The 26,021-nt window shown below is 35.1% G+C and overlaps 1 protein-coding gene across 21 annotated transcripts in view; it reads right to left on the bottom strand.

Moving 5' to 3' along the window:
- DMD (dystrophin) overlaps positions 1-26,021 on the bottom strand; it is a 1,135,802-nt gene that overhangs the window by 287,822 nt on the left and 821,959 nt on the right. For all 21 annotated transcript variants that reach the window (XM_072937290.1, XM_041719931.2, XM_041719926.2 and 18 more), the window contains one exon: positions 25,400-25,635. In XM_072937290.1, the coding sequence (XP_072793391.1) occupies positions 25,400-25,635 (236 nt within the window). The remainder of the gene's footprint in view (positions 1-25,399; positions 25,636-26,021) is intronic.

Consider the following 26,021-nt stretch of genomic DNA (forward strand, 5'->3'; position numbering starts at 1 on the left):
TGGAAGGTTTCTCCAGTAATAGCAAGTGAATAATAGGTAAGGAGAATAAAATGGATTGGCACAGCATAAGATGATAGGTGAGTTTTCCTTTAGGGACTTAGGAAACTAGATATTTTTCTCAAAAATAATATAAATTGAAGAAAGAGGATTTATTCTGGTTTGTTTGTCTTTGCTTTTGAAAAAGAAAATAAACTGTTTCACAAGTTTTTCTTACAGTGAACTTAATATTATTTAGCTCTGTGTGTGTAGGTAAGGAGTAGGGGAAAGGAAAGGTGTTTCTTATTTACCCTATCTGATAAGAAATGTTGGAATAATTCTGAAATAGCTTTAGCCTAACTCTAGTAAGGCGGATCTTTATTCATATCTCATTGTCATGTCAAAAGATGAAGTTACAAGTCTAGTTTTGTTACTTAAACTTTTCTGGTATATTTTGACAGGTTTTACTCTCAAAACTACACTTTCGTTTTTTCTCTATTATTATTGCTTTTTTTTGGTTGTGCTTGTCTGTTTGACTTCTAGTTTTTATTTCTCCATATTTCTGTTGCTCTGTACTTAATTGCAGTCAACAAGAATACAGAAGGTAAAGGTGGAAACCTGAAAAATTCTGATGTTCATATTTCATTAATAGCAAGGGAAGAAAATAAATGTATATATAGATCCCTCAGCCTTTCCCCATCAGAGGGATGCTCCAGACCCTTCATCTTTCTTGCCTCCCACTTTACCCACTCCAGGAGCTCCAGGTCTCTCTTGTCCTGAGGAGCCCAGAACTGGACACAGCACTCCAGATTCATCTCTCTGGGGCTGGGTGGAGGGGCAGGATCACCTCCCTGACCTGCTGGCAGTGCAGTTCATAAGCACCCCAGGCTACCCTTGGCCTTCCTGGCCAAAGGGCAGCTGTGTCACCTGGAAGCAGGTGTGTCACTGATGCCTTCTCCTCTAGAAAATATATAAGGAAATAAGAATAGGCAGCACCTCTCCCTCCTGCGTTTCCAGTGAATACCTTTGGAAATGCTGGTGGAGAACATCTGTCAGATTAAAGCACATATTCACAAGAGGCAGGTGATGAAGGTCTTACTGCAAAGATGGGTACTGGATTTTAAATTTCTGCAGAGTGGGTTGGAAGGGCTTCTATTCTCAGGCAAAAGCCAAAGCAGAGGATCACAGCAAACAGCACTATTGTAGAGCTGAGCAGCAGCACAGCTGAGCATGAGTGTCAAGGTTGTGCTGTCCCTTCGTTATGCAATTATGCCTCATTTTAGATTTTTCTGTCATTTCATGGGGCTGCCTCTTGGTTATATCTTGCTGCAGAGGGTAAATTTGCTATGCTAAAAACTACTGAAGATACCTGATACTACAATAACTATTAACTATGGAAACAATAGCATTGAAAAGGTATATTGGCTGGAAATTGAAGACAATAAAGTTTAAATGGATAAGATGGAAATTCTTATATGTTTAAATACGGAGCAAATCACTAAAGAATATAAGAGATTATTAACATAACTTTTTAATTATTATTTTTTTTAATAGACACACTTTGGAAAGTAGGAAGATGAATCTCTATGTAAAATCCCATGGACTGGTTTAACATATAGTATATGAACAAACTTATCCTTTCTGACCTTAAATCTATGATTCTGTGGGAAATTTTAAAAAAATTACCTCCCCTATAATGCCAGTTTATCTGAGATGAATTTTCAACACTGATTTCCTCAAATCAGTATCAGTCCTACTTGGTCCGCCTCCCTCACAAAGATATAATTTAAATATATTTAATCAATTTCTGACTGAGAGCAGTGTTTAAGCATAAAGTTAAGCAAAATACTGGAGCTATTTCTTGTTCAGACAAGAAGAACTTTTACTATGAACAGTTAATGTATTTCATCTGTAAACATTGCTTGGGGCATAAGGTACAGACACTGACTAGAAGCTTGCAGAGAAGCCACATAATGCTACTCCAGTGGAAGAAAAATGAGCATTTTTCTCTTTCAGAAAATACAATTTTATTATCTGAATGACAGTTTAAGGAATGAATCTGATATAAGCAGAAAATAAAGAATCACTGATAAAGTAGATTGACACTATGATTATAACAGCAGGAAAAAACAATTTGCTTTTTATGTTGATTCATGTTTACACACATGTTGATTATATTATTATTATATTATATTATATTATATTATATTATATTATATTATATTATATTATATTATATATTAATATATTATATTAATATATTATAATATATTTTATATTATTATTATATTATTACACACATGTTGATATGAGTAGGGATAGATACGGATTTTACAGTGGGCCTTTATAATAACAAAGATGGAACCAAACGAATAAAATTAAGGACCTTCCTCTGATTTCTGTTTTTTAACTGAAGAGTAACTGGGGCCAGAGGGGCAATAACTTGAGTATCACTATCTGGTCAAAACAGAAGAATTTCTTGAGATAATATTACAAAACACTTATAAATATAATAAATGCTCCTGACAATATGAAAGGTCAATTCTCTATTATCTTTCTTTGGAAACACATTTTTTCCACAAACAAGATTATGCATTGGAAACTATTGTTTTATTGTTTTATGGCTGAAATTCCCTTGCTTTGGAGGAACAGAACTTGTTTTTTAGCCACTCAACTTTTTCTTGGGACACTGGAATTAAAATAGGTATAAAACTCTATCTTGCAGTGTATTTTTATTTACACTTAGTTCCTGTTATGTTTGTAAAATAGAAACATTTTATAGACACCGTATTTCTACAGTTCCACAAAGAAATAAATTTGTCGCCAGGTTTTTGCTAGACAGTTCTCATGTTCTTGCTCTCCCATGTACTACAAAAGATGAGCCTTAGTTTAACAACAAACTATACTGTACACTGCTTTGTGTAAAAAATTCTGACCACATTCTTAAAATCACTTTATGCAGTTCCATAATGGTGTCAGGCTGTAAAATAACTGATGATGGAATGACTGTACATCATCCATTTTTCTAGTGCTTCTTTTCAACAGGAGAGGCTTTTTTTTTTTTTTTTTTTTTTTTTTAAATTCACAGACCTCAATTCCTAAACCCAGGGCTTATGGCACTGGCTGCTAACAACTCACTGGTATAAAGAAGTCATCTTTGTCAGTTAATCCAACTTGATTTTTAGGTTTACACTGAGCAGTAATTTTCCAATGCCAATAAGGTGTTTTCCATATTAGTAGCATTGACATATAATTTGACATGAAGTACAGTACAGAGAAACATAAAAAATCCTGGAATAATAATTTTCAATTTTAACTTACCTGACAATTTGGCTTTATCTGATATGTGATATTTTCACTTTTTATGCATTAAATTACGAAGGTGCAAGAAAATGTCACCCCATATAGAGGATTATCTGAGGATTGATGCAGTTCTCCAGGGTGGAGAACCCAAATTAACTGGGAGGCTGTTATGATGCATCTGGACCCTGTCTCCCGCTCTCCCCCGCCCTGTTACCATAACAAAGTCAGTTGCTGAAAGGCCATATTGGGAGGTGGAAACAAGAGCTCTCAAATGTGTTATATTTTTAAAAATTAATGATTTGTATCTCCCTATGGAAATGCTAGATTGTGACAAGCAGTTTTTCAAGAGCTGAATCCTGGAAGGACTCCAGACTGAGGTCACTGGTTTTTTTGCAAATAGCAGCCTGCAAAACGGGGAGCTATTTTACAGTCTATGGAACTGAAAAATGTATCTATCTTGGCAATGTTTTCTTACAAAACTTTTTGACCTTATTCTTTTCTCTTGAAAATTATCACATATACATATGCAGACACACTTCTTTCCAGAGGCTTTTTCCACCAGACAGTAAAAGTAAGAGTTATTTTTCTTTGAGAGCTACATTTGAAATCAATTATTTTTGGTCCGCTATTAATTATTAACAAAAGAAAACTGATTTTAGGAATCAACCATTTCTTTTGCTTCTACATTATCCCTCCAGAGTATCCTTCTAAATACCTGCATTCCAAGCACTAGAAAATACAAAGATGCAAATTGTAGCCACATCCAAGGGATTTGCAGAACTCTCTAGAAACATGGGCTGAAACAGGAATAAGCAACTGCACTAAGAAATTAAAGAGAAATATTACACATCAAACTGAACAGATGCCGTTATCCTGTAGTGCTGATGAACCAGCTAAAAGCAACATCAGTTTGTTTATCCATGACAGCATGATATATTCTGCTTAAAAACAAAACAAAACAAACCCGACAAATTTAGGGGATGTGCTTTGGCATGTCCTTGTACTCTGCATCAGCTGTTTCCTCAGGAAGGGTCTCAAGGGCTCTGGAGATGCCACTGGCTGGCCACTTCTAGTGGCACTGATGCCACTGTACCAACTTCCCCCCATGACTTCCTTTTGCTCTCAGCCTCTGCCTTGTGCCAAGAAAGGGCAGAGGGCAGGTGTAACAGGGACACAGCTCTATGGAACAGGAACAATCTGCCAGTGGAAATGCAAAAGGGCTGGGCTGCCTCAGTGAAGATGGGCAGGTGAGGAATGGAGGATGGCAGCTGGTGTACAGATATCTGAAGTTACACGTTGTCATTTTAATTAAAGTGATATTGAGAGTGAATGACAAAGAAGTGTGACACCAATAGCAGAGGTGTAGGACATTAAGAATGTAGTAATAGAGAAGATGTGTGGTCAGAAATTTTTAATTTTTTTTCTAAATGGATTCCTGACACTTGAATAGCTACTGTGATATCATATTTTCTTACTCAGTAGCCTTAGGTGTAGATTACAAAAGTATGTTTTAACTTTGAATATGACCCTTATGCTTCTCCAAAACAAAACAAAAATAACCCAAACTCAAATGCAGTTTTGAAAAACTGTGAAGACTGTAATAACTTTAAAAATTTTACCTTCCTTTCAAACTTTAATTAGTCACTGCTGCAGATGTGCAGGCATTAGGAGATAACAAATAATTATAACAGATTCACCATATATGCCAAGGTTGTTCTCCAGAGGGTTGTTGGTTTATATTTTCTAATGTCACCATAGATCAAAGGAAACTGTTTCATTGTCGTCCACAGTGTAAGACATTGCATATGGAAATCAGATCATACAAGTTACTGTTGTGGAGGAATGTTCTCTATCATAAACAACTAAAGTCACGCAAGAGCTACATTAGGAGAGTTTTCTGTGCTTGCACACAATTTCAGAGTTTCTGGCTGAGAGCATGCTTATTGAATTAACTCCAAATTGAATCTCTGTCCACAGATTAACAATCCCTCAAACCCCAAAAAGCCAAAAAACATGAGCACACTCGTTACTCATATTGAACACAGAAAAAGGAAAAAAAAAAAAAAAGCAAAAAAAAAAAAGCAGCAATCTCCACAGCATCATTAGCCCAAGACTTTGGGTGCCCAGACTCCAGTGTACTACTGAAAATGGACATACAATATACATTCCCTGGGAGCATGAATAGTTTCTGGACAGCTGTACCCACCCTGCTTCCTGAATCATTCACCGCTCACCTTAGGAAGGTGAACGCTTCAGACTGAGCACTAGCTCAGTGTGTGAAGGGTGGGGAACAGGAATTAGTGGGAGCAGCAGGGAAGAGGCCTGACACAGAGGGGTTGGAGGTACAGGAAAAGCAGTGATATGAAAGAGAGGAGCTAAGTGATATTGAGGCACACACTCCAGAAAGGCAGTCAATCCTCAATCACCTAGGAATGAGTCAATCCCAGTTCTGCACCATGTGCAACTGAGGAAAAGAAGCCGTACAGTGGATCCAGTAAAGAACTACCTTAGGCCAGATAGAATTAACCAATGCTCACTGAGCATGGTGTGAGCACAGCAGGGTGATTTCTGGGGCCAGCTCAGCAGTACAGAGACTTTCAGGACTAGTCTGAGTTAATGAGACCTGATGAGTCTCACCTGGCTGAATACAGAACCACTTACCTGCATCTGCTCCTCAGCTTTATCTCATTTAAAACAGCTGCAGTGAGTCTGTCTGTGATGGAGACACATCCCCGATATTGCAGTACTACAACATCTGTGTGTGTATGTGTGTGTAGGGGAGAGAAGGAGGTCAGAGTCAAGGCTCCATCTTTGCATATTCCACGTAATTTTCTTTGAAAAGGCACAGGCAAGGTGGGTTCAGAACAACTTCACGGAGCAGCCTGAGGACACCTGTACTAACTGACCACAATTAAATCTTGCATGTATTCCCTACAATTCTTGTTGGAAGAATATTTTCAGATATTTGTTCACTATTTAAACATCAAAGTCACTGCTTAGTCAGGCTGTTATTCAGAATTCGCTGTTACCAATCTTTCTAACTACCTGATAATTTATTTTATTTTGATGGTGGTCTTCATTATATCTTGTACCAGGAAAGAAATATAGCTACCTAAAATATAGATATGTATGCCTACATGCTCACACACACACATATACATACAAGCAATATAAAAAAATAGGCAATATTTGGATAAGGACTACAACCCATCACAGAGAGTCTAAACATATTTATTTACTCCTATCCACATTGTTTGTTATCCCCTTATGGAAACAAGAGTTTCAAAGCTATAGCTCATTTCTCTTCTGTAATGTTATACAAGATAGAGAGTATTCTTGCACATGCCATAAAGTCTGTAAACTTCTTTTGCTTCAACATTTTTACCCAAACAGAATCAAGCAGTCACCAAAACTTTTGAAGTGATTCAGAAAAAAGGTTTGTTCTAGCACTAATACTTATGTTAACAGCTTCAGGGCAGAAGGTCTCTGTGTGAAAGACAATAAACAAACACTGCTAACTTTGTTTTTGGTGTGACATCGTTCTTATCTAATTTAATATGAATTCTGATGTGACATCTCATGAATTTCAGCTATAATACTCAGGAACTGGCTCACAAAACCTCATGGGCATTAGTTGTTATATTTAAGGACATGCAAGGGATGAATACACCTCACTTTTGAAAGAGGCATAGAAAACTACCCAGGAAATTCTAGGTGAATTATTCCTAGTCCTCATTTTTAGAACATATGATAAAACAACCTTTGAGAAGGGAAAATAGTAACAAGTAATACAGCCAACCATTTATCAAGAGTAAATAATAGAGCAACTGCATTTCCCTTCATTCAGAGCTGTAAGATTTATCAACAGTGAACCACAGGTAGAAGTTGTGCCTGATGCCCACAGCAAGGCTTCTAATACTGCCTATGTGATGTTACCACAAACAGGAAATTTGGATGTAAAAGGAAATGACACTGATGGGAAAAAAACCCCATAACTTGAATACAAATATATAGGAAGGCAATATCAAATGAAGCTACACACAGATTTGTCCTATGTCTAATAATCCCTATTATTGATTGATGAAACAGAGCATAGATTTTTTTATATTCACAAAGATGGAAAAACGAACCAGCAGCAAGGATGTGAGAAAAGGAATACAAGTGAAAGCAGTCTCAAAAAAACCCTGAGAAATCAGTAAGTCTAAGGCACTAAAATAACTATCTGGAAAACTGGATTAGCATCAGAATGGGTTGCAAATGACTGGACAGATGGTCACTAATCTAGAAACAAGGATATAGATTTTAAGGAGCTGGATTTGTTTAGTCTAGAGAAAATTGAACTGAAGTACCACCCTTCAAGTATTTAAGGTTATTGCTCAAAGAGAGAGTAAACTGTTCTCAATTTTCATTGTGGTCACATAATTAGCTTAAATTGAAGCAGGCGACATTAAGGTTGGAGACAAACATCTTTTGACTGCCAAAGATTGCTAAGTGGTGAGTAAAAAATTCTCACCACTTAATATATCTCTCAGATATTATATATATATATATATATATATATATATATATATATATATATATAAATATCTCTCAGATATTTTTTTCTCTGTGTTTTTTTTTTTTTTTTTGATACAGAGGACAAAAAACTCTTATGGAGCAGGTTAGACATAAACTGGTCAGAAATTATCTATCAAGTTGATCCTGATGCAAAAAATCTGGACGGCAAAGAATTTCAAATCTCCTTCAAGATTTTTAGTATACTTAAGATTCCTTTGTGAAAAAAAACAACTATGAAAACCAGCACAGAGAATAAATAGAACCCTGTGCTAATTTATAGCATCATTTTTCATAGAAATTTTAATGTTGGTTTGAATAAAAACATGATCACGTGCATTTCTTAGAGCTAATACTCTTTCAACTTTTATTCTGATTACTTATAACAATGAAGAAAGACAGAATGGGGAGGATGGGAAACAATACCTGCAGACTGTCTAAAATAAGACTGTCAATAATAAGAACAATTACTAAATTATTTCTTCCTCAAAGTTAGCTCAGATATAAAAATTGACCTATCTTTTTCATTGTAGTTTCTTTGTCGTATGATTTTTTTTATAGAGTGACAGTGCAAAATGGCAGCCTAGCACTTAATTTTCTCTATTTTTAATTCTATTAAAAATGCTGGCCTCAATGTCTTAGCTAAGACATGAAGAGCACGTTTTACTTTAGCTGACATTGTTTCTCAGAAGTTTGGTGACAGAATAACAGTAAAGTGTGCACTGCAACATACAGATGCAAATAGTACAGGAAAGAAAGTCTGTGTTGGTGTTGGAATCCTGTTATATATAAAAGTACTTAATAATAAAACAAAATTCACTACCTAATCTAAAAAATAACCCAGAAATTATATTCCAGGTCTGTAGAATAAGATGGGTCTGTAATCAGGAGTGACATAACCTGTCTGGGAGGAGGAAAATCTGAGAGGCTGTGAGGGCAGGAGATGTGACCATAGTGCACAGCTTCAATCCCACAGCTCCAGCACTAGGATTTGAAACTGGTGTTCCACAGCTTCTTGTTAAAGAAACTCCTGGCATGCAGAGGATGATGATTTAGTTCAGGTAGGAAACATACATATATAAAGTTTTTTATAAAATCCCTCATGAAAGAGTTTTAGGAAACCTGATGACGTCACATAAAATGAAAATTTCACTCCTGAATGTGTATTTTAAATAAAAGCAGAAGACAGTGGACAGGAGTGTGCTGCATTATTGTAGTAGAAACTGTTTTAGCACAGGAAAAAAATATTTATTTTCTTAGCAAGTACTGACTATATAGAGCTTGCTCACAACATGTCATGTGGGCTAGAAGAATCAGTAGTTTCAGAAAGGGATTGGTCAACTTCATCAACAATAGCCCGAAAAACAGATGCTACAAGGTCTCCTAATGTCCCAAATCCAAGAGCTATGCATGCTGTGGATGGGGCAGTACAAGGGTAACTTCAGCAGAAGGCAGCCAGGCTGATACATTCTCCCTGTTCAATCTGCCCTAATGTCACCACTACAGATATTTTGCTGGGTAAGACACAAACATGGGTTGATGCAGTAAAGCATTATGCTCTTAAGTGTGATAAAACCGTCTTTTAGTCCCATTTAAAACCTATTTTTTCTTGTATTTGTTACAGCTCTATAAAATACAAATTCTGTAACCTAAAATACTGAAAGATCTATTGCAAATAAAGAGTTATGTAAGACACAAAATATTTGTTAAGAGCAATGTTGTCCTCATTTAAATTGATGCCAAATACTATGCAAGATGTTTCTTTTTTTTCCTAAATTATAGAGAAATCTGTAGTGTTATAAATAAATCTTCTTTTAGTAGTAAACAGGAAGAATTTGATTTGTTACTATGTTGGTATAATATATTATTTATATTACTAATACATATTTCCTATCTGCTGCTAAGAAGAGGCTCCAAACACTTGACTTTTAGATAAATCAAGGAATTAAAAAAAATAGTAAACACACTGCATATTAAAATGCTTTCCATGACTATATCATATTCCAATTATTTAGTCATTACAATTTTCCACTGAAATGAGAAAGTCTGAAAATGTTGGCAAGATTGAGACAACATGAATGGTTCATCTAAGAATTCAAGTGCATCTCCCTTTAGGGAGTAAAAGGGCATAAATTCCCCATGTCTGAAGAGATTGGTCCCAACTACAGCAAGGGGGAAAGGAGACCACATCCTGACTCCTTGACTCAGGTTGCAGTTGCAGCCCTTCTCAGGCAGAGCAATACAAACCTGCTCCTCACTCTGGCAGTGGCTTGGAAGTTTACAACATAGACCAAAACCACTGAATCAATATCACTGATAATGCACAAGACAAACTTCAAGAACTACAGATCTCATAAAGCATGTTTCACAGAGAATTAATCATGTAACAAGTAAAGAAAGACTGAAAATAAGTAACTCTTTTTCACCTGGCTCTCACACAGACTGGTTTATAATCAGCCTTCTCATATATGTTCTCCCTAAATATGCAATACTGGATACTTAATGATGCTTCTTACAAGAAAAATATCACTTTCTTCCTGACCTATTCAAACTAAGATCTCTGTATTGGGAAGGCCATGCACATTCTCTTATTAACAGACTTTTTTATTCCTGTTCATCACTCCTGAGCTGTGCAAAGAAGTCATTATCACCAAATTACAGTCTACAAAATGCATGGAATAAAAACTAAGGTGGTTTGGATGGAGACAAAACAACACATTATACCCACAATGTATGTTGAAAGCTTTATTAAACAAAGTTGTAGGGAAAGTCACATATCTTCTTCCTCTCTTGGCTGTCACTTTATCTATTTCATATGCTCCATTACCTCTGCACAAGCCCAGGAGGTGTTTGCATGTAATAGCATTTCATTCTTGATTGAATTTACACTGAATGTTGCCTGCCTATTATGCATACATATGATTCTGCATTTTATCACCCCTAAAAACATATTGTGAACCCCATGCGATACTTTGGGAAACATCCCTTAAAATGACGTCTTTAAAAAAGCTATTTTTAGTTCCCACAGATGCAGAGACACTGTATTACACTCAGAAACACATTATTATACGTTCCAGAAATCTTTCTGCAAATGTTATTCCTGAAAGGGACATAATTATGATGCATTGTGCATGTTGTCATTTTGAAACTGTGCACCAAAGTAGTCTTTGCAAGTAGATTAATGTCAGAAGAGATAACAGTCTGTTCTCTGATGGCCAAATGGTTTGGAAGTCTGAGATAACCCATCTAACATTTCAGCAGCAGGAAACAAACAATCATTTTTTCTAAGATCTGCCCCAATTTTCTGTCTATGAATAAGAATTACAAATTATTTTTTCATTAATCAGTGAGATATGCCAGGAATTTGTATTGTGGCTAAAATATTATCAAAACAATTAATGCATGTTAGGTTTGTTGGGTTTTCTATAACGAATCTACAGTGTCTAAATAATATTTAAAGGGATATGAAGATGGGATCTCTGCCCTGCACAGTTTGCAAGCTTCTACCTTGAGAACTCATGTAAGAAGTGTCCACAGATTATGGCTTATTGGCAGGTATCAGTGGTAAATGAGAATAAGGCAAAAAGGATGGCAAGAATAATGAAAATCTCTACATCTGGGTGATGTAATTTGATGTATGATTTATTACACTTTACAAACCTAATTTTTCAGAGGCAGCGGGTATATAAACCATAAAAATTTGAAGTTTGTTCTGAGGAATATACCTTCTTTCCTTTTTGTACATATTATGGTCAACAACACACTATCTGTAAGAGTGGACAAAAATATCTGGGAACATCTTTCTAACCCCCTGCCTCTCCCCCTCCTCTCCTTTTCCTGTAAAATCCTGTACACACAGTCTTGTCTCTTCCATTCACTTACTAAAATAACAACAACAAAACAAAAAAAAACCCAACAAAACTCCTTCTATATTTTCACAGACTATTCCAAAGTAGTGAGTTTTTTCTGAATTGTAAATTGAAATTCAGTTAATATGCTTCAAAATATTACTCTCCTCTTCTCTCCCATAGGAGCATAAATTTAATCAGATTTTAATTATGGAGATCTTAATTTTAAATAATGTTTTCAGATTTTTTTTGGTGTCATTATATTTAAGTGATCAAGCAGTTTGCATTAAATCATACCAAATTACAAAAGTGAAGTTTAAACATTAAGAATTACTGTAGAGAAAAAGATCACTCTCCTAGATGTCCTCATCAAACACAAATGGACTGACATACACAGATGGCTACATTTTTAGAGATATTTAAGACTGATGGAATAATTTAATTGAGAGAACTGGATATTAAAAAATACTAAAAAGTACACCAGAGTATTCAGAATTGTAACAGGGTATTTTCCTGGATCATTGGTAATGTGCCAGACAGAATTGTGGCTGAAACTGTTAAAAAAAATCTTACATTTCTCAATTAATTTCTTTTGAAAAGCAGATTTCCACATTGATGTGGACACTTTATCTAAAAGCCTCTAAAAATGAAAGTTATTATCAAACATAATAGAAATTGTCCTGAGAAAATATAGTTATACTATAGTATAGTTAATTCCATCTTTCATTACCTGAACTTTACTTCAGTGCAGACCATAAAATTAGAACAAAAAACTAGTTTTAACATTTAACCACTATACTGCTTAGCAGTTATTTCTGAACTGTTTCAATGGACCTCTTCCCAATTGGATTTTCTTTTTTTTTTTCTATTTTTCTATTTTTCTTTTTCTTTTTCTTTTTCTTTTTCTTTTTCTTTTTCTTTTTCTTTTTCTTTTTCTTTCTTTTTTTCTTCTTTTTCTTTTTTTTTTCTCTTTTCTTTTTCTTTTTTTTTTCTTTTTCTTTTCTTTCCCTCCCCAGAACCCCAGACAACCAGCAGATGGGAAGAACACCAGCAGACAGAACACTGGCAGTAGGTTGCTGCCCAGGAGCACTTTGTGATGGTCAACCCTTGCAGGGACTGGCATCCTCTAGCTGTGTTACCTTCCTAACAGTGTATCCCTCACAGACAAAATTCAAATAAATTTGGAAAAGAAAAGAAAAAATCTACAGAAGAAGATTGAAATGAAGTCAGAATGTCTCCAAGGAGAAGAGTCAGTAAAAAAGCATTAAAAGGAAAAGATCGTAATTTTCTGTTGAGTATTGTGAAAAAGTGCTTGTTTTCACATTATTTTTAATAATCCATTACAAGTCTTTTGAAGTACAGGGAACTTGAAATGAGTCCTGCTGTTCATTTTCTTCCTGCGATAGTGCTAAAAAAATAATCTACTACTGGTGTGTTTTTTTGCTGGAAATGATAACTACAGTGAAAAAGTCTTATTATGCAATGGCAGTAGAAGGAAGGAGGGTTCAAAATGATAATGTAAATGGTGATTTACCCATCATTCAAAATGATGAAAAGAATGAAAAGGATGAAGAATCATTTATCCTATATATTGTTTAATAGCATCCCTGAAGATCAACCCTACAGCAAAGCCTAACAATGATCATATAAAACATGGAATTCAGAAATGGGCATACAATGAAACATGAAGTCAAGAGAACACATTTCCTGTGAACCCTGCAGTGGAAAAGTCCCAATTTTCTCATAATAAAAACTAAATGCTTTGTATTCTGTGCTAAGAGGTCTCCAAAGGCTGTCCTGTTATTTTAATTAAGATTTGTGATTTTAAGATTGGCTAATGAAAGAATTTCAAAGGAATTGGGTAATGAGCACCCAAGGAAATGAAAAGTCATGTGCACAGCTCCCTTAGATTCCACTTACAATTCTGGCTTATGTATAAACCATTCTAATTGTTAGAGACATGCAAAATTATTAAATTCATACAAAAGCCATCATAATTTAGTAAAATAGATTAATCACACCCTTATAAGAAAAATTGGGAAAAAATAATAAAAACATAGAAAATAATAAACAAAATGAACTAACATATCTGAATAGAACATGTGGCTAGAAAGAGTCAAAGAAAGATACTTGTAAGATATCCTTCTCAGAAGGCAGGTGATGTTTGTCCTAAATATTTCTGCAGTCTAGCAGGAAGAGGAGGAGATGGGGGAGGGAAATATGGTGATATTAAATTTGCATATACTAATCTAGATAAAACCAAGAGCATTTCAACATTACAAATCTTTCTCCTTCACTGAATTTTCGCACTTCGCCAATACAGACCTTTATACAACTATGTCTTAGAGAAGACAAACTAAGAGTCTTGCACTTTTCCAATTCAACAATTACATTGGTTTTCCTACCCTTTCCTCTCCACCTACATTTAATCCATCTTTCTTGTCTTCTCTTAACCATAATCACAAGACAAGCTAGACAATTTCATCTTTTTTTCTCAGCTCAGAACAATGATCTAAATCCTGGTTGAAATTCCATATAAACATGCAAGTTTTTTTCATCCATATGCACCTTATCAGTACTATAATTTAAATGCACAAAATACCACTAATTATTTTCTGTGAACCCTTCTGTCTCTAAATCACTCATATCAACAATGTCTGTTGTGGATTATATTGCAGGTTTGTGTAGCTCTGGAACATTTAGTACAGGAACACAGAAGTGTTATTTTTGGATTCATACCATCAGGCCTGATATACATATTACAGTCACTGACCAGAAGGGCCACCACTTGGCTGTGCTCAGCCCCAATTCAGATTCTGCTGCCTCTAAAGAATTTCCCCCTGACTTGTAAAAAAGTGCATAGGAAATCCTCTTTAGTAAATAAATACTGAATTTGCCTTTTTTTTTTTTTTTTTTTTTTTTTTTCCTCTAAATTAGTCAAGGAATATAAAATACAAATGGCTGAGGGAGTTGATTTTATCAACTGTCTCACAGCACTTTGATGCCAAGTTTTCACAGTTGTCATCTAGTGAGCACAGATTGATGTGGTTCCCCAGCATCAGTGTTCTTGTTTATCACATGCCCCAATGACAGGTCCAGGTGGGAGGGAAACCCCACCCCAAACCACACTACCAGCAAAAAAGCTAATAGTTTTTATGTTTTCTGATGCACCATCATTTCTCTGCAAAACACAACCACTCTGTCAGAGCTGAATCCCATATCTGAATGACATCACAGGAGTGTGCCACATATAACAGTTTTCATCAGAAATAATAAGCCATATGGACCACATATGAAGGAGTAGAAGGATTTATAATAACATTTAAAAATGTTATCAGTGCTGATCCCAATGCACAGCAGGAATTTAAGACACACTGATTAAATACCAGAAAGAAAAATGGTCAAACATATGTCAAAAGGTTGGACATTTACCCTGAGATATCATCACACATCATGCCACCTGCAAAACTGTCTGTTTGAAAAAAAGATTCCATGACATATGCAGTGAGATATAACTGGTAACTCATAATAGCCAAAAAAATATCATTCTTCCCACAAAGAGGAAAATGCTGAAATTCACCTTCTGCTTATTATTTCTTCATTTTAACTTACTTGCTTTTTGGTCAAAAAACATACCAGATATTCCTCTGAACATGAAGGAAAAATAAAACAGGGTATTTGTGTCACCTTAGAACCATTTTTTTCCAAAATATCAAAACCAGCTTCTCCTCTAATTAGAAACAACTGCTGATCCTAATTTTGTTTCTCACAGAAGGAAAGTGTCAAGCTGTTCTGTTAAAACATCAAAAAGAAGCCACTTTGAGTATCAAAATACAGCTTTTCACTTTACCATTGTTAATATTAGAACATTCTTTATTTGTAGTTTTGTTTTGGGGGGTTGGGTTGGGTTTTTTTAATACTAAAATCAAATTAAACTAAAATTTGGAACTGTGTCCTTCAGGGGTGACAAAAGAAATGGACAGAGGAAAGAGAGATAAATCAGGGAATTCTTCAGTGTCCCAATGGAGTAAAATCAGTGCCTTTGGTCTGGATATCCAAAAGATTATTCGTGCTAACAAATGATAGGAACTGGCTGTTTCACATTATAGGAAAAGTGCTTGGTTTGCAGGGCTGTGTCAGGAATCCAGCTGGGGACAGTCATTGAGTTGCTTCATTCCCAGTGGAATGTTCTGGCTCTGTCATGTTTTCCAGCAGAAAACTGCTCCTCCACAGGGGTGGTGATGAGTAGGTAAATAAATGGAGGTAGGTATTTATCCCTGAGCTTGTGTATTGAGAGAAAGAAGCTACTCCAGGAAAAAATTCCCCTCACCTCAATGCATGAAACCCAGGGTGAATTCCATAGTTAACAATTCATCTGGAGAATTTAACAAATCCAGAAGCATGAAAAGGAAGGAAGTTGGGAACTGGCTGAAGTGACTAAATCTCATGTATGAATCTCATATTTGGCTGGAGAAAATCCTTCTTGTAGGCAGAAAGCATCTGACCATTAGGAGTGCCTTTGTGAGCAGTTAAATTGATCTTTTAGCTCAATAAGAAAAATGGTCCACAAAAGCAGCAGAATACAGTTCTGAGATTGATTTGTTACCTCGCTTATTGCATCAGCTGGCAACAGAGACAGATGAGAGCCTGGAGTAATGTGAAATAGCCCACACTTACTACAAAACCAGTTTTTTTTTTAAACTAAGTACTCCTTCAGCACTTGATTATATGAAGAGCTGAATCCTCTATTTCAATTTGGAAAAATACGTTAATGTCTCTTTCTTGAGGAAAACAGTCCTATTGCTTTTAGTAGAAGTACTTTTTTATTTTAAGCTGCACGTACATTCAGCCATTTTCTAGGATTTCATTGCAGTTGTAGCCTAAAAAATTAATATTCTATTTACACTGTAAATTTTCTGCCTGCTAATAAGAAGTTTTTTGATTTTATTTTTCATTAATGAAGGATACCAAACAAAACAAATGCTACTTCTATATGATCTATATCAAACAAAAGAAAAAATAAACACAAAACCCTATCTCCCACCGTCCTCAGCTAGTGAAAGGAAAAAAGAATCTTGAAGTGCTAGAATCTAAGGCTTCTTCTATATGTTGCTCATCATTAAGAAATGTTAGCCAGGATAGGGAAAATTAGACATTTTTGTCATTATCTTCTGCCTACAAAATTAAATTTAGTAGACACATAAGAAGAATATGTTGAAGAAGAGATGAGCCAAAGGGGACTCCAGACAGCAGAAAACAGGCCATGTTCCACAAAGATGAACAAGGTGGGGCAAGGGAAACAAATTCCAAGCAAAGTGTTCCCCTTTCCTGAATTCCCCCCATACTGCCAACTTTGCAAGATGCAGTTCTATCCCCCACTAGTTCATTGCCTTCCCAGAACCAAAGGAATTTACTGTTTATCTACCTTAAATCTAGTGACAGCACACACAGTGGGTCACATGAAAAAAAAGTGCATAATGGTTAGGGAATAGAGAATATTTTTCAAGAACAGGATGTTCCTGAATAAATATATGCCTTTAAGCCTCTCTTAGAGTGTTTTTTTTAAATTTTCCCTTTCACTTGTAAGCAGCTCTACATAGCACAAAATTTAAATATTGCACTGGAGTGAGTTAAGATGTTTGTCTCCTTACATTTGAGTAAAATGTATTATTTGAGTGGTTTTTATTACTTAACGTGAGTGTTATAAAACAATATCTACATGTAAATCAACTGAGAACTCTCCATGAGAGCTTCTCTAAGTGCAAAAATTTATTATAGAATTCTACTGGGAAAAGAGTAAATGGAATTCCAAGAATTGTTCTTACTGCAGTAGAGCTAAGTTACTAGAAACTACTTATTATAAAGCTTATGCTGCATTTTTTAAAAGCTAGTAACATTTTTTTAAACAATCCCTTCATGAAAAAGGATGATAATGACACTGCTGGCTGTTCTGCCTCAAGAGGGAATTGTCCATCTGCTAGCAAAACCCTGAATCTATACCAGTGTTTGAATGTGTTTATAGGAGTATCAGAATACCCTTGGCACATTGAGAAACCAGTAGGGCACATTTCAAGATCACAGATTTTTTTAGTTTAAATTCTGGGGTTATTTTCTTTTCCACATAAAAGAACTGTGCTTCAAGATCAGCTTCATTAGGGAGATCTGCTGGGATTTGATGTTTTTATTTTCTTACAGAAGAAAACTTATTTCTTGAAGAGGAGTACCATCTCCTCACATATTAAATGAGCAAATATACAATTGTTCCCCCTAGTTTTAATTTGCATTTTATGATTACAGCTAGATTAGAATTTTATACATTGTAACATTATTTAGAAACAAGCTGCTTTTATATTTCCCACAATTTCTGAATAAAACCAAAGCCAATCTTATATTTTCTTGTTACTACTTCTAATAACATATATCAATATTCGTACAAAAATAAAGCCCCCTAAAATCTGTGTAACTGTCTTAAGAGATCCTCATAACTATCTAGAACTAAAAAAGAAATTGTCTAAATTTTAACAGGACTTCTCCAGTCCTTAAAGCAAATCACAGCTGAGGTGGGAGTTTTACAAAGCAGGAAATAAAGCCATGATTTCCTTCATTTAAAGCATGTTTCACTGACAAAGTATAGAAGACAGAATCCATATTTGAGAATAGCATTTATATATAATGACAGAATAATTTTTCTTGGTAGTCACCTTTGCAGATCATCTTGCTCAGCTACTGCTCAAATGTGGCCAAATTCAGAGTCACATCAAGAGGTCACACAAGGCCCTACACAGTTTGGTGATGAATATCTATCTCCAAGGATGGAGAATCCTTGAGATCTCTGGACATCTTGTTCCAATGTTTCATGATGTTCATCATGCACTTTTTTTTATTGTAGTATTCCTTTTGCTGCAGGATGTGTATGTTGTCTCATCCTTCTGCTGGGAACCTTAAGAAGAGTCTGGCTCTGTCTCCTCTACAAACTCCCATCTCATGGCTGCAGAGAGCAAACCGGTGCCTGCTGAGCTCTGTCCAGGCTGAGCAAGCCCAGTTCAGCCCCTCCTCATTTATCAAGTGCTCTCCTGCCCCTGACCACGTTAGTGGCTCTTCACTGGACTCCCTGCGTGTCTTTCCTGCCCACTGGGCAGCCCACACCAGACACATAACTCCAGATGTTTCCCACAGGTTGATTAGAGAGGAACAAGCCCTTCCCTCAACATGCTGGTGAGAGCTGTATTAAATTCAGCCCAGAATCTAGTTAGGCATTTTTATGCTGGCTAGGCTCACATAGAACTCATGAGGGTTTAGGGAGTTTTTACACTTTCCAGCCCAGCTGGATTTCCCCATATTTCTGTGGACAGCAGACAGCTCTAAAAGCCTTTCCATACCCATTGTACATTCGTAGAGGACCTCCTGCAGCAGGGTCTCTGAGCATCACATACTGGTGGAATGAAAGCACAAAATGAAAGTATGATTTGAATTTTAAAAAGTAGAGCATGTAAGATCCAGTGCTGATGGAATAGGCAATTTATACCTATAATATAGGTCAGACTCAGCAATTAAAAAAAAAATGCTACTGAAAAAATGCAGCCCTAATGAAAAGCTGATCCTTCTAATACTCAGCATATTGATGCAAACAAATTTGAGTTGCTACACTCTTATCCTTTCCCTGCTGAACAGGATGCCAGTTGTATTCATCATGATAATTTATCTTTGTCCAGAATTGAGAAAAAAAAAAAAACACTCAAATTATTTCACAATAGGCCAATAAAAGCAAAAAGAGGAATGTGATCTTTAGGCACAACTGTTATATTGTTTTTTGTTTGGATGGTGATCTACAAGCCTGACTGAAAACTCATTGAAAAATGATGAAAGTAACTCTTTTACTTCAATGAGTTTAGAATCAGATCCTTAGAGGTACAACTTTTATGCATGTCCTAATAATTAACATAATAGAGAAATAAAGAAATAGCTTTTAATCATGCTCCAAAAGACAGTGTTTAGACATTTTTTTTTGCTGTTGCAGAAAACAAATCTACTTGGTAATACACAGTAATGAGCTGGCCAAGCTAGTTTAAGACATCAGCTGTCTTTTTGTTCAACAAAGTATTAAAAAAACAGTCTCCTGACACATATTCTATATCCCTTGAGGTCCAATTTTCCAACTAATAGTCTTTTTTTCTTCCCTTTGCCTTTAAAGACTCAGATTTCCAGGCCCTCTAGAGCATCCTACTGCATTTTATAACCTTTAGAAAGAAACTGGAAGGCTGGCTGACAGACATTTTTTTTCATTTTCCTCTATTCTGCAAAAAAGCAAAAGCCTTTCAGGACCACAAATGTTGCAACATTAAATTCATAATAATACATTAATATATTTAGAAATCTGTTCACGATTAGGTTTTTTATTCACTTCAGAAACCAAAACCAGATTTGCAGTACTTTCATAAATTAGAAGTAATTTCAGAAGTGTAACAGCATGACAGCATAAAATAATTCCACTAGATATCCCATATTAAATACAACAACAATAATGCTCTGAAATACATATAAAATAATGATAGTGTCTCCTGAGCAGCTATATCCTATAGTGAATTTCATAGAGGTAAGTGAGGTCTTGCACACCATTTAACCCATTAAATCATCTGTAGGGTTATGGTATCAGAGAGGATGCACAAAAATACCAGTGAACCATCCAACATCCTGCAGAATCAGTTTCAGCTCCAGCCCTGCTTTATCAGGACAGTTTATCCTGGTCCAATAGTGACACAGGGAATGTCTGCAGTTGTGTATTCATATGGAAAAAGAAGATCCTAGAAGATTTGAAAACAACCCTCAAAGCATCATGACAGCACAGAGTGAGAGATGGGGCAAATATGCTCTTGAAGTTTTATTCAGAAAGTGTGACTGTAAATTCCCAACTAGCTGGTACCACACTTGGATTCTGGACTAGCAAACTCTTCCCTTTAAGCACATCACAGGAACTGGGAATGTTCAGTGTAAAATCTTCTGTCACAGTCCTTTTCAGTACATTATCTGAGGCTGCAATACATGGATATTTTTATGCATTTGTCACTAAAATTAAACTTCTGTAGACCTTCAAGTACACTAGCCAAAAGGGTGAAGACTCCACCTTGCCTACAGCTCACACTTCTGACAAAAGCTATATGCACAGAGCAAAAGCCTGTCTATAACTACAATTTCTCATTCAACACAGGCAAATCTAGAGTACACTGATTCACACCCAGTAATGCAGAACTGCAAATTTTAATTTGGAACTTACAGTTGCTTCTGTAATAACAGGCTATAAGTTTGGAAAGCTATATTTTTATTTCCACATAAATGGATGTTGGAACACAGTTTGGACAGAAAACTTCCCCTTCTGCTCTCTCTCAATATTAATTGTAAGGTTGCATATGACAATGCACATTTCAGTTGTATACTAAAATGCACGATATGTAACCATGGGAAAGGATAGGAAAAAAAATACTCAGACAAGAGGAATGAATGTAAGTTAAGCCCACTCTTTTTTTTCTGCAGTTTATAAACAAATATTTTTCTTTAACTGCTATTTTACTATCTGTTTACTGGAAAATAGTCTCAACTATTGAAAAATCAATTTCAATTAAAAGTGAAAATATTTTTTCATTCAAGATTTGTTTACTTCTCTAACTGACAGATGATCAAACCTACCTTTTTTTGAATAGTGACAAATTAATTAGACAGAAATAAGCTCTCTACATTTTTTTGGATGACTACTTTTGGATGACACAAATCATTACCTGAAAGTGTCTTTTTCTCTTCTCTGCTTAAGAGTCTCAGTAACTAGGTTGGTCTCATTCTAAACAAATGCTGTCTTTTTCAGATCAGTCCCCTCCACTGCATTGATAATTTTAGTCCCATTCCTTAGTAATGTTACTTATTATAATACCTTTTACTAAATAAAATCTATATTAATTCAGTGCAATAAAAAGCCATGCTTTCAACTACATATGTTACAAAAAATTTTGATGAACAGCATACCTTGGCAAAATCCATGGACAGAATTCAAAATTTAAGGGGATTATAGTACCTGATCTCTTTGAACAGCATTTTTAATTAACTTCAAACTTCACACAGACTCCATGATTCACTATGTTCAGTAGAAATCTATTCCTGCTGCAAACATTTCTCAAAATAGGATGCCAAAGCAGAGTTTCTGAGCAAAGGCTTGTTGGCATCTTAAGTAAGGTTTCCATTTTTCTAAAATGTAGCAAAATTGATTTTATCATCCTGTTCATCACAATTTTCTCTTTTAAGAAGAACCCCCCACCTAACCTTCAAATATAAAGCATGTTGATTGTTTTGAAGTAAGGACAGTGAATTGAAGCAACGGGGTAAACCATACTTTGTCATGTCCCTCACCTCCCTACATCATGGCATATTATACAGCCGTGGACTTTCCCATGAACTTTATTTGCATTATTTCTTATCTTAAGAAACACGAGTCTCTCATCAGCCTGCCCTACATTTCTTTGTTTAAGGATCAAATCCTACAAAACATCATTCTTCAAGCAGATAAGAAAAATATAATAATTTTCCTTTAATGAAAACACAGATGACACTAATGCTAGTATTAGATATCTCTACTAAACACTTATTAGTGTATTTTAGTTTAATTATACAGAGTTTGACAAGTTATACATAATCATAGATGACTAAAATATGTAATGCATTTGCTTGAAGTATACCACTCATTTGACTGAAAAATTAATTATTAGTATATTAGAAATGAGTAGTCATTATGCTATTATTTTAGTATACTACTTTTACTATATATTATATGCAGGAGAATTTAATTTGTATTGTTTCTTTCATTAAGGGGAAGCTGCCACTAAAATAAGCCTTTTTTAAAAATAGTTGTCTTTTTTGAGTTTTATTATCCTATAATTAACCAGTGTATGTGCTATTCACACAAGAGTGCCAATTCACTGAGATCAGCTCCAAGCAAAGTTCAAGTGAGGGTTAATGATGTCTTAAACTTTTATGGAGGAAAAATATGGCAAAGTTAGTGTCTGTGATCCTTTATACAATCAGATTGAAGTGAACTTAACGAAAATGTCCTCAGAAACTGAGCTTCAACAACATTACATGATGCTGTGAAAGAAAGGACAACCTAAGGTCACTTATTTTCACCTGGGTGATTTGGAAAATGTCCTTTTACATACACTGCCAGGATGTGGGATTTCTTTTCTTTTAAAATGTTTGCTCTGACATTGAAATTTACTATTAGAAATGTTACTCTCTGCTTTGAATGAAATATGAAATGGAAACAATACCCAAAACCAGTAAGGGTTTGATAACACAACAACATGATTGGCTTTTTGAAGCATTCTAAATTCTGGGTGAGCAGCTAGAGATGTTTTATAATAAAACAGTTTTCTTTAAGCGTTTATCTCTGTAATGATGCATATTTATAAGGGAGGTGTTTGGCTGTGTTTAGATGGCATTTTACACCTAAAGTCTAAGAACTGACTTAAAAAAACCCCAATCTACAAGGATGGAACTTTCATTAAATCTTATTGAGATACCTGTAAAGATGCAATAAACTCTCCAAATAAACCACGATGCAGTGTGGTGACTTTCAATGACTTTTAAATTACAGCCACAGGAAAAATATCCTTATAATCTTCTATGGAATGTACAGATCAGGGGAGGTAAGCACTACTTTTGGATTTCCAACTTAGATCATATCTGGCGTGACTTTTCGGATTAGTCAAGTACCCACACGTCCAACTTCATCAGCTCACAGGCTGCTGCAGACACTCCCCACATTAGAAAGCAGGGTGGGTTGTTTTTGTTTGTTTTTTTTTTTGGAGAAACCTAAAAATTCTAAAAATTCTTTGTCACTTTTGAAAATTGACCATGCTAATCTCACCTAATAATCCAGTGATAGATTTACAAGAAGAATGAAATATTTCATTGCATTCATTTCCATGTTTTAAGGGATATTAAGATGATCATTAGAGAAGAGGGAGACAGCTAACAGAACGGCAATCTATATATAGGCATTGGTTCTTCCATTTCATCAGAGAATATATTAAATGTCACATTCTGTTGCACAGCCAATTAGAGAGGTAAGCATGACAAAAAAGAGTTTTCCTGCTGGTTTTGTTACCAGCACAGCATGGCATCAAAAAAGAGACAGGGCTACCCAGCCAAGAACAGACTGCAGCAGTGTTAAAATATTTTAGCCTTGAACTAAGATAAAATGCAAATACAAAGTAGTTAATTTTAAAACATATATCATATTAACTGAAATTCTGAAGAGTTAATAACTTGATCTCATATTTAAGTACAAAACATCTGCAGAAGGAAGCAAACTATGGATTTTGCCTGCCAGAATAATATGCTAAAGTGAGATATAAGTAAGAAAACTGAATAATGCTGAACCAAGTATTTGACAATACGAAATTTTAAAGCCAATATTATTCTGAAAAACACTAGAAGATAATGTGTAAACAAGTCTTCTTTGCCCATCAACGTTTCCAAATTACATAAAAACTATTTTAACCTAATGTCCTGTGCAGTTGGCACTGGAATTATCACTTATATACATTCTGTTTTAAGGATATTTTTATTAATGAAGCAGTATGTAATTCTACTTAGTAAATATAATCATCATTAATCAAGGTGAAACTAACATGTTCATCATTAATCAAGGTGAAACTAGCATGTTCATCATCTAGATGGTTAAGCAAGCAAAATTTCTCAAAAATAGTTTAAAACACTGGGGAAAAAAGGAAGTATAAGAAAACAAGCAAAATGAATCCCATGAAACATCAGCATATTTTCTTTAAAATGTATTTTCTGTACAGAGTCTCAATAAAATGTATACATTTTTTCTCCCTCTATTTCTAGTTTAAAAAAAAGGGAAAGAATATCAATATCTTCCTTACAATAAATCAGATTTCTTTTTTTTTATGAGGAGGAAGATGATGAGAAAAAACAACAGAATCTTATAATTGGGAACCCTAAACTCAGTTTAGAACTGAACTGAATGGAAATTTAGCACTGAAAAGTTTTGTGCAGGCAAGACAAATCTTTTATATTGAACAAAGCTAAATCTAGAAGGCAGGTAATTACTTTAGAGCGGTATAACACAAAATTACTTTTATTGCTACTGAGTAGCTAAAATTTAGCTTTTTTTCTCCTGAAACATGTATTTCCCTGTTTTTCTGTGTTTTCAAATGTAAGCGATGCAGTGATGCAGTTTTGCTGACAAAACAATCGCATTAATGAGCTGCTCTTTTTGTTAAGACAACTGAGGAGCCTTTGATAAACCCAGATCAGCAGCATGTAAGGCTCTCAAAAAGTTATTAGAAGTAACATAAGAAAAAAGTGTGAAACAGGGTCGTCTTCTTCCTGGCAACCTGGAGCTTACTATGCAACTCCTTTATTCTCATGAAGTTTATATTTCAACCATTGGCTTGCATACTCTTACAGCACAAACAACAGAAAGATAGAGAGATCTGCTTCAAATACCAGAGAAAATAGTGAATGCTTTTTCTTTTCCCATCAATTAATTATCTAAAAATTTCATCCAATAATTGTGTTCATGGGATAAAGTACTTCAAGTGACAACTACATGTATTGCAGCCTATCACCTCTCCTGTGTTCCTTGTTGAAAGGATTTAATATAGAACAAAGATCATGAGGCTTTGAACTTGAAAAATCAGTGTTTCTCATACCTTTTGTTTGATGATCATGTCGTTGATGTCATCAAGATCGCCTACTTTCACTCTCTGAGATTTTATCTCTCGATCCAGGCGAGCCAGCCAGTCAGTGAGTTCTGCCCATGCCTTATTGAAGTCAGCCAAGGCTGGAACCTCCAAAAGCACAGAAGATGGCATTTCTGGTTTGAAGGTGGTGGTTTCCTTGGTTACCCTGGTTTGTGTATCCACAGCAACAGTTTCACCAGGAGTTACTGAAAGAACAAAAAAAGCTTAAGTTACTGAATAAATGAACTATGATAAATGTTTATTTTAGTATTTCAGAATTTATGCCATAGAAAGAATAAGATAGAAATAAGCCTATTTCTTAATATTATCTCTACTTAAAACATGAAATTCAAAACCAAAAGAAAATATTAATTAATTTTATGTACTATATTTCTATTATAATATCTGCTTAACCTCCAGCTCTCTCAGCATATTCAAATTCTATTCATATAAGATCAGCTGTACCTAGTAACACTAGCAAAGTTCACAGTGTAATAAAGGTCATTGAAGCATTGGGAATTTTCCAAAAATCTAGTAGTCGCCAAATCTCTCTATGCCAGAAGACAGATTGAAAAAAGTTGGTTGGACTATG

The sequence above is a fragment of the Taeniopygia guttata genome, chromosome 1, assembly GCF_048771995.1.
Source record: "Taeniopygia guttata chromosome 1, bTaeGut7.mat, whole genome shotgun sequence".
Classification (NCBI taxonomy): Eukaryota; Metazoa; Chordata; class Aves; order Passeriformes; family Estrildidae; genus Taeniopygia; species Taeniopygia guttata.